The sequence below is a fragment of the Prunus dulcis genome, chromosome 2 (genome assembly GCF_902201215.1).
Source record: "Prunus dulcis chromosome 2, ALMONDv2, whole genome shotgun sequence".
NCBI lineage: Eukaryota > Viridiplantae > Streptophyta > Magnoliopsida > Rosales > Rosaceae > Prunus > Prunus dulcis.
In genome coordinates this window covers 580,301-593,011 of record NC_047651.1, presented here as the reverse complement: position 1 = coordinate 593,011, position 12,711 = coordinate 580,301, and the positions used below count along the sequence as shown (strand labels likewise).

At 37.4% G+C, this 12,711-nt stretch overlaps 1 protein-coding gene across 1 annotated transcript; it reads left to right on the top strand.

The window, feature by feature from the left end:
* Nucleotides 1-9,099: 9,099 nt before the first annotated feature.
* LOC117619878 (siroheme synthase) lies at nucleotides 9,100-12,450 on the top strand. The gene is made up of 5 exons (XM_034349936.1): nucleotides 9,100-9,860; nucleotides 10,084-10,161; nucleotides 10,253-10,322; nucleotides 10,459-10,736; nucleotides 11,836-12,450. The coding sequence occupies exons 1-5, from the start codon at nucleotides 9,324-9,326 to the stop codon at nucleotides 11,983-11,985; spliced, it is 1,113 nt and encodes a 370-aa protein (XP_034205827.1). The 5' UTR covers nucleotides 9,100-9,323; the 3' UTR covers nucleotides 11,986-12,450.
* The last annotated feature ends 261 nt before the right edge of the window (nucleotides 12,451-12,711 follow it).

The following is a 12,711-nucleotide window of genomic DNA, read 5'->3' as shown; positions in this document are numbered from 1 at the left end:
CCAAATTGCAAATCGAACTCCTGCAGCCAAAATGGAAAACAAATGTATTTTTTAAAAAAAATCAATATTCAAAGAATTGCAAAAGATCAGAGAGAGAGAGAGAGAGAGAGAGAGAGAGAGAGAGAGGAAACCTCTGTAAAGACATGAAAGGCGATCCAATGAATTTGAGAGGACTTCTTGTAAAATAGGGAAGAAGGATATTTGCCTGAATGAATTTCATTGAGTATGAGAGTGTAACTTTATACAAGAGATTCCCTATAATGATGCTGAGCTATTCTAGGAATCTAAATTACAATAGGTAAAGAAATATTCTACAGCATATAATTACATATTTGTTTCCTAATCCATCCTGTGAACGTTAGGAAATCATTGACCTTCTTAACACTCCCCCTCAAGTTGGAGAGTGAATGTCGAGAACTCCCAACTTGCGAATCATGGTAGAAAAAGGTTCCTTTCCCAATGGTTTAGTGAATATATCCGCAAGCTGATTTGCCGAAGTAACAAACTTGGTAACAACCGAACCATCCTATATTTTGTCCCGAATAAAGTGGCAATCCATTTCTATATGCATGGTTCTCTCATGGAAAACGGGATTGGCTGCTATATGTAAGGCTGCTTTGTTATCACAATGTAGCAATGCCGGTTTCGGATGCAATATTCGTAAATCCTTCAATAATGAACGTAACCAAGATAACTCATAGCATGTACCTGTCATGGCTCTATATTCGGCTTTTGCCTCTTTATCCGCCAAGAAATAAGTGAAGATCCTAAAAAAACACAATAACACGTAGTGGATCTACGAGTCATTGGACAACTAGCCCAATCCGAGTCACAAAAAGCTCGCAAAGACAAATCATTTTGAGAAGAGAGAAACTAACCCTGTCCTGGAGCACTTTTCAAATAACGCAACACACGCAAGGCAGCTTCCATATGCGGTCTGCGTGGTGTATGCATGAATCGGCTTAATACATGTACCGAATACATGATATCCGGCCGAGTAATAGTTAAATAAATTAGGTGTCCCACAAGTTGCCTATATTGAGATGGATCTCTAAGCAATTCGCCTGTATCAGAGAGCTTTATGTTTTGCTCCATAGGAAAGTTCACGGGTTTAGCACCCAAAATTCCACCATCCTTCAGAATTTCCAAAGTGTATTTCCGCTGTGAAATAGAAATACCTCTCTTTGATCGAGAAACTTCAATGCCCAGAAAATATTTCAAATCACCCAAATCTTTAATTCGGAAAAGACTATGCAAAAATTTCTTAAGAGTGGATATAGCCTTGAGATCATCACCTGTAATAATAATAATATCGTCAACATATATCAACAGGGCGATAAAGGACTTTCCATTCTGACATGTGAATAATGAGTAGTCTACTTTGGACGGAACATATCCGGAAGCTTGAATAGCTGTTGAGAACTTGGCAAACCATTGACAAGAAGCTTGCTTTAAACCATACAACGACTTGTTGAGGCGACACACCAAGTTCTCCCCCTGTCGCTGAAGACCAGGAGGTGGGGACATATAAATTTCTTCATGGAGATCACCATGAAGAAAAGCGTTGTTGACATCTAATTGGTGAAGGGACCAATCCTGAGCAGCTGCCAGAGCCAATAAACAACGAACAGTAATCATTTTAGTAGTGGGAGAAAAAGTGCCATGATAATCGATACCTTCCAACTGTGTGTAACCCTTGGCCACCAAACGAGCTTTATAACACTCTATGGTGTCATCTGAGTGGCGTTTAATTTTATAAACCTAGCGACATCCAATGGGTTTCTTGCCATGAGGGAGGGGAGTGAGAGACCAAGTGTGATTGGCTTTTAAAGCTGCCAATTCAGATTGCATCGCGTCCGTCCAGTATGAATGAGAAGCAGCTTCTGTATAAGAGCTGGGCTCAACATCCTGACTAATAGTAGCAACAAAAGAATGATGTTGTGGTGAGTAACGATGGTAAGAGAGAAAGTTACAAAGAGGATACCTCGTACCTTTGGTGGAACCAGACGACGAAGGCGGCGACGGTTTGGGAGACGTCACTTGGTTGCAAACATAATCACGTAAAGCACGTGGAGGACTGTGATGTCGTTGAGAACGTCGTAAAACTGGTACGGGAGGGGGCTGAACGACGCTGGCAGGAATAGACTGATCAAAGGTGGAAGTGGCTGGATCCGAAGACGCAGAAGGAGAATATGGCTAGGCCATTTCAAATGGGGTGACGGGATGGACCGGTTCTAATGGTGCTGTGGAGGTTGTGGGGAATGAGTCTGAAATATAAGGGTCAGACATAAAATGAGGAAGGACGGGGGCTGAAGGTGTTGGAATGGATTGAGGGGACGCATAGGGAAAAATGTTTTCATGAAAAACAATGTCACGACTAGTGAAAAATTTATGAGTGGTAAAGTCATAGAGCTTGTAAGCTTTTTGACCGACAGGGTAACCAATAAAAACACAACGTTTGGCTCTAGGAGCGAATTTATGAGGGACATGCACATCAGTAGCATATGCAAGACACCCAAAAACCTTAAGATGGGAATAGGAATGGGCCTTGCCATAAAGGAGTTCAAAACGAGTCTGTTGGGAAAGAAGTGGTGTGGGCAAACGATTAATCAAATGTACAGCGGTGAGAACACATTCTGCCCAAAAACGCAAAAGGAGATGGGCTTGAAAGCGAAGGGCACGGGAGGACTCAAGGATATGACAGTGTTTGCGCTCTACAACCCCATTTTGTTGGGGTGTATAGACACAAGAGTGTTGATAAGTGGTGCCATTTTGTTGGAAAAAATCTTTCATAGAAGAGAATTCCCCCCATTATCGACTCGAATGTTAGCAATGGATGCAGCAAATTGATTTTTGACAAATGAGCAAAAATTTGTAAGTAAAGGTTGTGTTTCACTTTTGTGCTGCATAAAGAATGCCCATGTGAAACGAGAATAATCATCCACAATTGTCAAAAAATATTTAGCACCAGAAAAAGAAGGAATTTTGTAAGGGCCCCAAATATCACAATGAATTAACTCAAACGGTCCAACAGACAAAATTGAACTAGCAGAAAAAGGAAGTCGACATTGTTTTGCAAGTGCACAAACATCACAAGCATTATTGGATTTGAAAGGGAAATTGAGCAAATTTTTTGCCATAAAATCTAATCTAGCTAGAGGAAGATAGATGCCCTAATCGGTGATGCCACAAGTCGGTGGAGGAGGTGACATGAGAACAAGATGGATGGCTAGCAATGGCAGTGGAGGATCTGAATTTAGGGCTTGGTGTTGTTGATGCCAATGCAACCAAGTAATAAAGTCCGCCTCATTGTTTACCCAAACCAATCGTCGTCTTCGTCGTCAAGTCTTGCAAAATGCACCAATATGGAAAAAAGGTTATAGAACAATTGAGACCTCTTGTAACTTGACTCACAGACATCAAATCCACCTTAAAAGATGGCACACCAAGCACATTTTTCAGCGAAATAACAGAGTTCAAAGGTAAAGTTCCAGTAGATGTGATTGGAGCCTGTTCTCCACTTGACATAATAACTGGCGGTAAAACAATGTTCTGACGACAGTTGACAAGCAAATTTGGAGAAGAAGTAATATAATCAGTTGCACCACTATCGAGGATTAATCGATGGAGGCCCAACGGTGCTTGTGACAAACTTGAAGAAGTACCAGCAGCATTGGCCTTAGGATTGGAGGATTGATTTGCCCATTTATTGTTCATAATAGATAATATCTGTTGAAATTGTAGATCAGAGAGTCCATTCATCACCGACTGCATCTCCTGCATTGTTGGACTTTCCTTGACATGATTGACTGAAGAGTGAGCAGAATTGTTGGAATTGTCGAACTGAGAACGATTGCCTCCACGATTGGACCGGTTTGATTTATGTTTCGGATGCCCTGGTGGATACCCATGCAACATCCAACATGTGTCTCGTACATGATGATCCTTATCACAGTAGGAGCAATGCAACGGCTTGCGGTTAGAGGAGTTGGAACGAGAAGAAGAACCTTGTCCTGGTCAAACGGCTAGAGCTACGGGTTCATCTCTTCGAACGGCCATGGCTGCAGTCTCAGTTGTCTCACGTGCATCACCTAAGCTGCGCTGTTTTTCTTCTTGAACAATGGAAGAGTAGGCCTGGCGAACATCAGGTAGCGGATTCATCAATAAGATTGCCCTCGGATTGCTTTGTAGGACTCATTTAGGGCCATGAGAAATTGCATCAATTGGCGTCGCTTATGATCTGCCCCACAAGAGCAAACGGTGTCATTATAAGAACCCAGTTCATCCCATAATCCTTTCAGCTTCGTATAGTATGCCGCAACAGTCATTTGAGCTTGGAAAAGACAAGCGATGTCCCTTTCAATTTGAAAAATACGAGGGGTGTTGCTTTGAGAAAAACGATCCCGAAGGTCTTCCCAAACCTCTTGGGCTGTTGTTGAATATATGACACTATCTGCAAGATCAGGTGTGATTGAATTGAGGATCCACCAGAGAATCATATCGTTGCATCTTCTCCATGAAGCATGATCATCTGGACAGCTCTTGGCAGACGGCATTTTTATTATACCATCTATAAAACCCAACTTGGATTTGGCGTTTAAAGAGATGGTCATGGCTCGTCACCAGGTCGAATAATTATCGCCATTGAGAGGCTTGGAAACAAAGACCAATCCTGGATGATCGGAATGGTAGAGAAAAGAAGGATCGACGGCATTATTCTTGCCTTCATTGTTCTTATCTTCCTTCGAAGATTGCTCGCGCTCCATGATGAGGAGCAATGGCAGAGGAAAGAAAAATTGAGAGGCAAAAAAAGCAGAGAGCTAAGGTATGTCTTCCTGCTCTGATACCATGTAAAATATGGAAGAAAGATATTTGCCTGAATGAATTTCATTGAGTTTGAGAGTGTAACTTTATACAAGAGATTTCCTATAATGATGCTAAGCTATTCTAGGTTTCCTATAATGATGCTAAGCTATTCTAGGAATCTAAATTACAATAGGTAAAGAAATATTCTACAGCATATAATTACATATTTGTTTCCTAATCCATCCTGTGAACATTAGGAAATCATTGACCTTCTTAACACTTCTTGGGGTACAGAACCTCCTTGGCTTGGTTGTCCCTGTATAATTTAAATTTTTGGGATTTTTAATTAGTGTTGAGATTCCTGGGAATTGGCAGAGTCGAAGAAAGGAAGGAGATGAAGGGGAGAGAGATCATGTTAACGTCAGTTTAGAAATTTATTTATTTATTTTAAAAAATTAAAATTTATGTAAGTTTGATGTGTTATATTTTAAGTCGTTGGTTAGGGCTCAAATGAAATGAAATGCGGAAAAATGCGTGGACTCAATGTAGAGGCTCGGAATCCTGTAATATATATATAAAGCAAAAGGCAGAGAATTGTGAAACATTCAAAATACCAGAAAATCTCTTGGTTAATTCAAATATTAAGAATTGAAATTATTAATTAAACGAGGATAATATGGTAAATTCACTTTTTTTATATTAAAAAATTTAAAATTTAAAATAAAATCAGATAATAAGTCATACTTTTATAAAACATAACTATCCATATTATCTTTTCTTAATTCTTAAAATAAATAAAAAATCAATTGCCACATACCTCAGCTTGTGCTAAGGACTAGTTATATATTATATGAGAAATTGTCCAGATGTATTGTAATTGGAATTAAAGACTTCAATATCTTTGAACCGCGTGGTCCTACATGTGTCTATTTATCCACAACACCAGCCTTCTTGGAAGTTTACATGTTGCCTTCTTGGAAGTTTACATGTTGAATTTATCATCAGGATTTCATATTTCAATAGCAAACAGAAGAAGTTTATGTTAGAATTACTCAAACTTCAGCTTTGACGCAGCCAATTAGCTTTCCCTTCTCGGCGATGCAATAATCAATTCAATTTCTATCATGGAATAATATTTATCCATATATATGAAATGGAGCATTCATTTCTTTTTTCATTTATAATTAAATTATAATTTTTCCGAAACACTAGAAGCCTCATGATTAATCTTAAAATAAAAATCAAAAGTAAGAAATTTTACTAGGAGAGTTCAATATTGTTTTCTATAAAGAAAGCAATGATTAAAAAGGCCATACTCCTCGGTTTTGTGGAGAACTTGCACATTGCTTCTGTAATTAAATCTCTTTAATATTCAGTCAATTTTTACATAAAATATTATAGAAAAGTTTTGAATAATATAGAAAAGTCTGGAAAAATTGAAAAAAGATGACAAGTCAAATTTGAGCTATACACTAGAAACATTCTATTAATATATTAATTATATAATGTATTGTAACTAGACTATTCTATATATATAGCCTCTTTTCTCCCTAGAACTAACAATATTGAAAATGTCCACCGGCCACTTATTTCTGAAGCCTCCAATTGGTGATCAGAAAAGAGTCTCTGAGGATTCTAAAGCGAGCATCGACCAACAGAACGGCAACAACTCCAGGTCCCAATCAATGAGTTCCAAAAATAGTGCCACTCCCCTCCAGCCCAAGAAGGAGAGAGGAAAGGAAAAAAAGAATGGCAGAGGCGGCAATGAGTTCACAATTGCTAAGAATACAATAAATGGGAGTAAATCCGACAGGGTAGGAATTTTTGGGTTTGGCAACACCCACACGTATTTAAAAAGCCATGGCAAAGAAAAACAAGTTCAGTCCAGCAGCGAAGAAGACGAAGAAGCAGTGAACTGAGGTTAATTATGTGTAGTCCGTTTTTAATTTATGCAATATTAAATTTTTTTGGTAATTTGGTGAGATTATGTTATGTTATTAAATGGACTCTCTTCTATTTATTAAAAATATATTATTAAAAGGCATTGCTATTGCCATTCCGAATTAGCGATTGCGTGCCATCGTGGTTTTGCTTGTAATTTTCCTCTTTTCGCATAAAAAAAAAGGTACTGATTCCTTGTTTTCTAGTTTCGTTCATTTCACTGATCGATGCAAGTTTCGTCAAGAGCTTCCTACTGAAAATGAGATTAAAAGATTAAAAAAATATATATAAATAAACAAAGGGCGGGAGATCCAAACAATTTCCAATTTTATATTTTACTCCTAAAAAGATCACTGATTAAGCAAGTGGGAGCCAAAGGGCAACAAATTTAGACCATAGATGTGTTGGGTTTGTTTATATTGATTCAGACATCTTTTCTTCAACTGTGTAAAGGAAGCTTTTCAAATACTGTTTGCTACTGGTTCTTCCTTTTCGACATTTTTTTTTATAGACATTCTTGAGATACAGTAAACGTGGAATGTGTTAATTTATTTTTTTATTTTTTATTTATAATAATGAGATACATAAGTTGATTAAAACTAATAAAAAGTATCATCAACGTAGACAAGTTTACTGAAAAAATCGAAACAAAAAGTTAACCATTAGACATTAAAATCGCATAACACCAATAAATCATGAATTATGAGATCCCTAAATTATGGCTCACGCCAACATATATTTCCACAACATCAGCCTTCTTGGAAATTCACATACAGAAGAAGTTTATGTTAGAATTAGTCAAACTTGAGCTTTGACGCAGCCAACATTCATTTCTTTTTCATTTATAATTTGATAAAACTTGACATTTCAATTCCGTGCCCTGCAAGTCAATCAATAATCAATGTCCCATTTTCATCTCACTATAAAACACAAATGAACGACATTCATATATCAACAACCTCCTAAGGTAGTCTACAGAAACAATACCAATACAATTAGCCTTTTGATCACCTCTTTTCCCCGAACGTCCCTTCATTAATCTATCTAGTCTACACACTGCAAGAGATCTCAAGCATGAAAACACGGGAAGTTTTGTCAGTTGCTATGCCGTCACCGCAGGTGTCCGGTGAAGAAGGAGGCTCTGCAACTGCAAACTTGCCTTGTTCGGAGAACTCTGAGAAAATCCAGTCAAAATCATCATCATCATCTTATCATTCTCGCAGAGTGTTTAATTACTACAAGGAGATACTAATAAATATCATGAAGGGTATCTGAATGGTATAATTGCAGAGATGAGTAACTAACTCGGGGAATATAGCTGTTAAAGTTACAGGGGAATTTCTCAATTAGGTGTGGTAAGTTGGACAATTAATATTTAATTTTCTTTTTTTAATCAGTTGTTTAAATTCTTGGTTTTGATTTTGATGTTTATTTTCTGAATGAATAAAGAAAATAAAATATTATTAAGTAACAGGGGTCCGTCTGCTGAAATTGAAATTATAAGGACCAAAAGAGAATCATGTTTGAACTATGGCATTGCAAGTGGTCACTCTGTTAATTAACAAAAACAAACGGAATGATGATTTGGACCCAATTGCAATATGAAGTTAAGAAATTATACGAGACATAATTGCATGCAAAATCTACAAAGCGAACCGAACTACAAAAAATGTATTTTATATATTTAGCACTCATATATTTTTGAAAATAGTGAGAGTATTAAAGGTCAGTTTGGCATTACTGTGCTGTAAAAATAATCATTGTTTAGATTTGCTATGAGAGAAATCAGTTGTTAGATAAAACAGTTTGGCGTTTGGTAAATTTTTTGTTGAAAGTGTTGTTGGTATTGATTCCCCCATAATCATTAAACTCAGCGCCTCTTTGAAACTGATTCTTGCATAATAAAAAAAAATGAAAGCATCTCATTAGCTACTTTTCCTTATAGATTTCTCTCACAACAATTTTTAACAAAAAATGATTTTCTCATAGTCACCAAACGAGTTGGGCTTCCCAATTTTTTTTTAAGAATCACTTATCATCCCCAAATAAGCAATGTCAAACAGACACTAAGAATCTATCAAGCATTTGGGAGAGTTTTATTTATTTTTAAAAATACGATGAAATTTTATTAAATCAATAAAAATCAAAAGTACAAATGACAGATACCGTATAGAGCCAATATGCGGTGGAAATGACCATATAAGAGGAAAGCCAAGATGTGGTGATGAGACGAATTTCAATAAACCGTACATACACCCAAACAATTTCCAAACAATTTCTAATTTTATATTTTACTCCTAAAAAGGGCACCGATTAAGTAAGTGGGAGCCAAAGGGCAACAAATTGAGACCATGGATGTCAACTGGATGATGAAGGAAGCAATTGCAATTTGCAACCAAAGATGGCCAAACTCAAATATTGTCCTTTTCAAAGCCCTAAAAGCCACTTGGCCGCCTCCTGCCTTGAAGAGCCCAATTCCAAATCAAACTCAAACACTAATAAAAACGGCAACAGAAACACAATAAATAAACACAATTTTCAATCACCCTTCCACTCTGAATCGTTCTTTTTGTGCCATGGCTCTTGTCTATAAGCTTCAATCTCTGTCTTCCTCTTTATCTTCGACCCATTTCAGAAAACCCAACTCCTTAAACCCACAACCCATTTGTTCTTTACACTTCAACTCCTCTTCTAATTCTTCACCTTTTACAGAGAAGACTTCTATTGAGAGGTACCAGAGAGACCAATGGCTGTACAAGAACCAATTGGATCAAGCCACTCTATGCTCTGTCCCGCCAGATTTTGATTCTATAAGGCAAAATGACATTGCTTTGCAGCTACCGGAGCTGAGAAAGCTGCTTCAGGTTCTGAGAGGGAAGAGAGAGAGCGAAGGAGGGTGTGGCAGCGGCAAATGTGGGCCTGGAAATGTGTTCTTGGTCGGGACAGGGCCTGGGGACCCTGAGCTCCTGACATTGAAGGCGTATAGAGTTATTCAGAATGCTGATCTATTGTTGTATGATAGGTTGGTGTCCAATGATGTGTTGGAATTGGTTGGCTCTGGTGCTAGACTTCTCTATGTGGGCAAGACTGCTGGGTACCATAGCAGAACCCAGGTAAAGCACTAATCTTTATCAGAATTTCTTGTATTAGCTGAAACAAAATTTCAGATTTTATTTTGATTTTCAATTGAGTTTCTGATATGGGTTCTCTCTTACTATAAATTTGAAATCTTTAGGCAATTTGGTGAATTGGGTATTTGGGTTTGTGTTAATTTGAATTGGAGCTTTACTTTGGGGTCTTGGGAAAGAGCTGAATCGTTTTTTTCCCCCCTTTCAGGAGGAGATACATGAATTGCTACTGAGTTTTGCTGAAGCTGGAGCTAATGTTGTGAGACTAAAAGGAGGGGATCCACTGGTGAGTTCCTACATTAAAGTTTGACAGTTTGTTACTTGTGGTATTGTGGTGTCTTGTCAAATTTGTACTGAAAAATATTTTTTGTTTTTAGGTGTTTGGTAGGGGTGGGGAGGAGATGGATTTTCTGCGACAGCAAGGAATTGAAGTGAATGTTATTCCAGGTACAATGATAGATTAGTCTGGTAAACACTCTTATTTAGTGGAGACTTTTATGATAATATATGAACGCCTCAGGAACATCTTGACTGGACCCGGGAACATGTTTGTATATGATCAATATATTTTTTAATCTTTCAGGTATTACTGCTGCTTCAGGGATAGCAGCAATGTTAGGGGTTCCATTAACTCATCGTGGTGTCGCAAATAGTGTCAGATTTCTTACCGGGCACTCCAGGAAGGGAGGAACAGACCCTCTGTTTGTTGCAGAGAATGCAGCTGACCCTGATTCAACCTTGGTGGTTTATATGGGTTTGTCGACCCTCCCCTCTCTTGCTCAAAAGTTGGTGCATCATGGTTTGCCACCAAATACACCAGCTGTTGCAGTTGAGCGAGGGACCACACCTCAACAGCGCATGGTAAGGATGATCTTCTATTTCTGCATTGGTCTTGCTACTGTGTGTATACCATGTTGCATTCTAGTTGTGTTCTGTTTGTATACCTAAATACCCTGAAATCTATGCCATTTTTAGGACGGTAATTGTTAAACTGACAACCTGGGAGAGCTCTGTTAAATGTCTCTATTACCAAATATGTAGATATAACTACAGAAAAAAGGACAATAATAAGCACGCCACTCAAAATTTGGAGAAGCTTATCGAGCACCATTTTTAGGACGTTTGTTTTATATTGATTCAGACATCCTTTCTTCAACTGTGTAAAGGAAGCTTTTCAAATACTGTTTGCTACTGGTTCTTCCTTTTCAACATTTTTTTAGACATTCTTGAGATACAGTAAACGTGGAATGTGTTAATTTTATTTATTTATTATTATAATGAGATACATAAGTTGATTAAAACTAATAAAAAGTATCATCAATGTAGACAAGTTCACTGGAAAACCGAAACAAAAAGCTAACCATCAGACATGGAAATTGCATAACATTATAGGGACCTGAAACAATGAAACCTAAGAAAGGCATTCTGATGTAGTTTTCAGAGGACATTTATTTTATTCTGAAAATTGCAATGAAAGTACTAATGAAGCTGTTCAATGGCAATTAAAGTGATAGATTTCCAATATTCTGAAGAATCAGAAGTCATTGTGGTACTTTTTTTATATTTATATTAATGATTCCTATCAAAATTTGTGTTTATAGCATATAATTTCGCCCCTGTTGAAGCAATTTAACTTGAAATAGATATTAATAAATACTTGTATACTAATAATGTTTGAATCTGAAGTACTGTTATTTGCATATTTGAATTAAGGATAACCTACCTGATTGTGGAAGTAATTATATGTCAAGATCCTTCAAGGGCTGTCAGTGATACTATTACAAATCTTAATGGTCTCTATTATTTACCCTTGGCTGACTGTCATCAACCTGATTGGCCATGGAATATTGATCCTTTGGATTCCTTTACAGATGGGCATTCACATAGAATTTGCTTCACATTTCCAGTTTTCATGTTTTTCATGGCAGTCTGATTATTGTTGCATATGCATTTCATACAGGTTTTTGCAGAACTGAAGGATCTTGCTGATGAAATTATATCAGCAGAATTAGTATCACCAACGTTGATCATCATTGGAAAAGTAGTTTCACTTTCACCATCGTGGCCATATTCTTCAAAGGAAGTGTCCTGTCTTGTAGAAGCGATATAGAAGCATTGCAGACAAGTATTTTGCCCATCCAATTTGGCTTCAGATCTCCGGTGCACTGCTCATGAATCTTCTTGTAAGACCTTTCAGCTCATGATCCAATCAATTTCAATGGTGGGGGATGATCTTGGTTAAGAGGTAAACTAGCTGCTGCTAGTGATAAAGGCACATCTTCTTTCGAGATTTATCAGAATTGATCAATTTTAGAATGAGCTAATTGTTTATGAGCAGAGCTGGATTGTGCTATAGACTGTAGGCCGTTGCTTCATTCTACCATTCAAGTATCTTATGGGGAATGGATTTCATGCACTGGAGTGAGTGAGAGAGCTGCGTTAATGCACATTTATTATGAGGTTGCAATGCAACAAATCGGAATACGGTTAGAGCATCAGAGCGCCATCAGGTGGAAAATTTTGTAACATGAGCTTGATTAATTAATTCACATGGTTGAAAGTTTTTGGCAGTTCTTTCAGTGATTTCATTTTGCTGTCAAATTTCATATCAACAAAAACATGCGATTGCAAGGTTAGATTAGTTGCATCTTTCTGACGGTACCAATTCAGTAGTATCAAGTGTTACCAAAATGATATAACATTTATTTATTGGTTGCAAATAAATGAGGTTGAAGTAGGTATACATATAAATAAATGAAATGCTACTGTGGGGAGCAAATAATCCCGCTTCCAATCATAAGGCGCTACATGGATAAAAAGAATATCTCCTATGTCA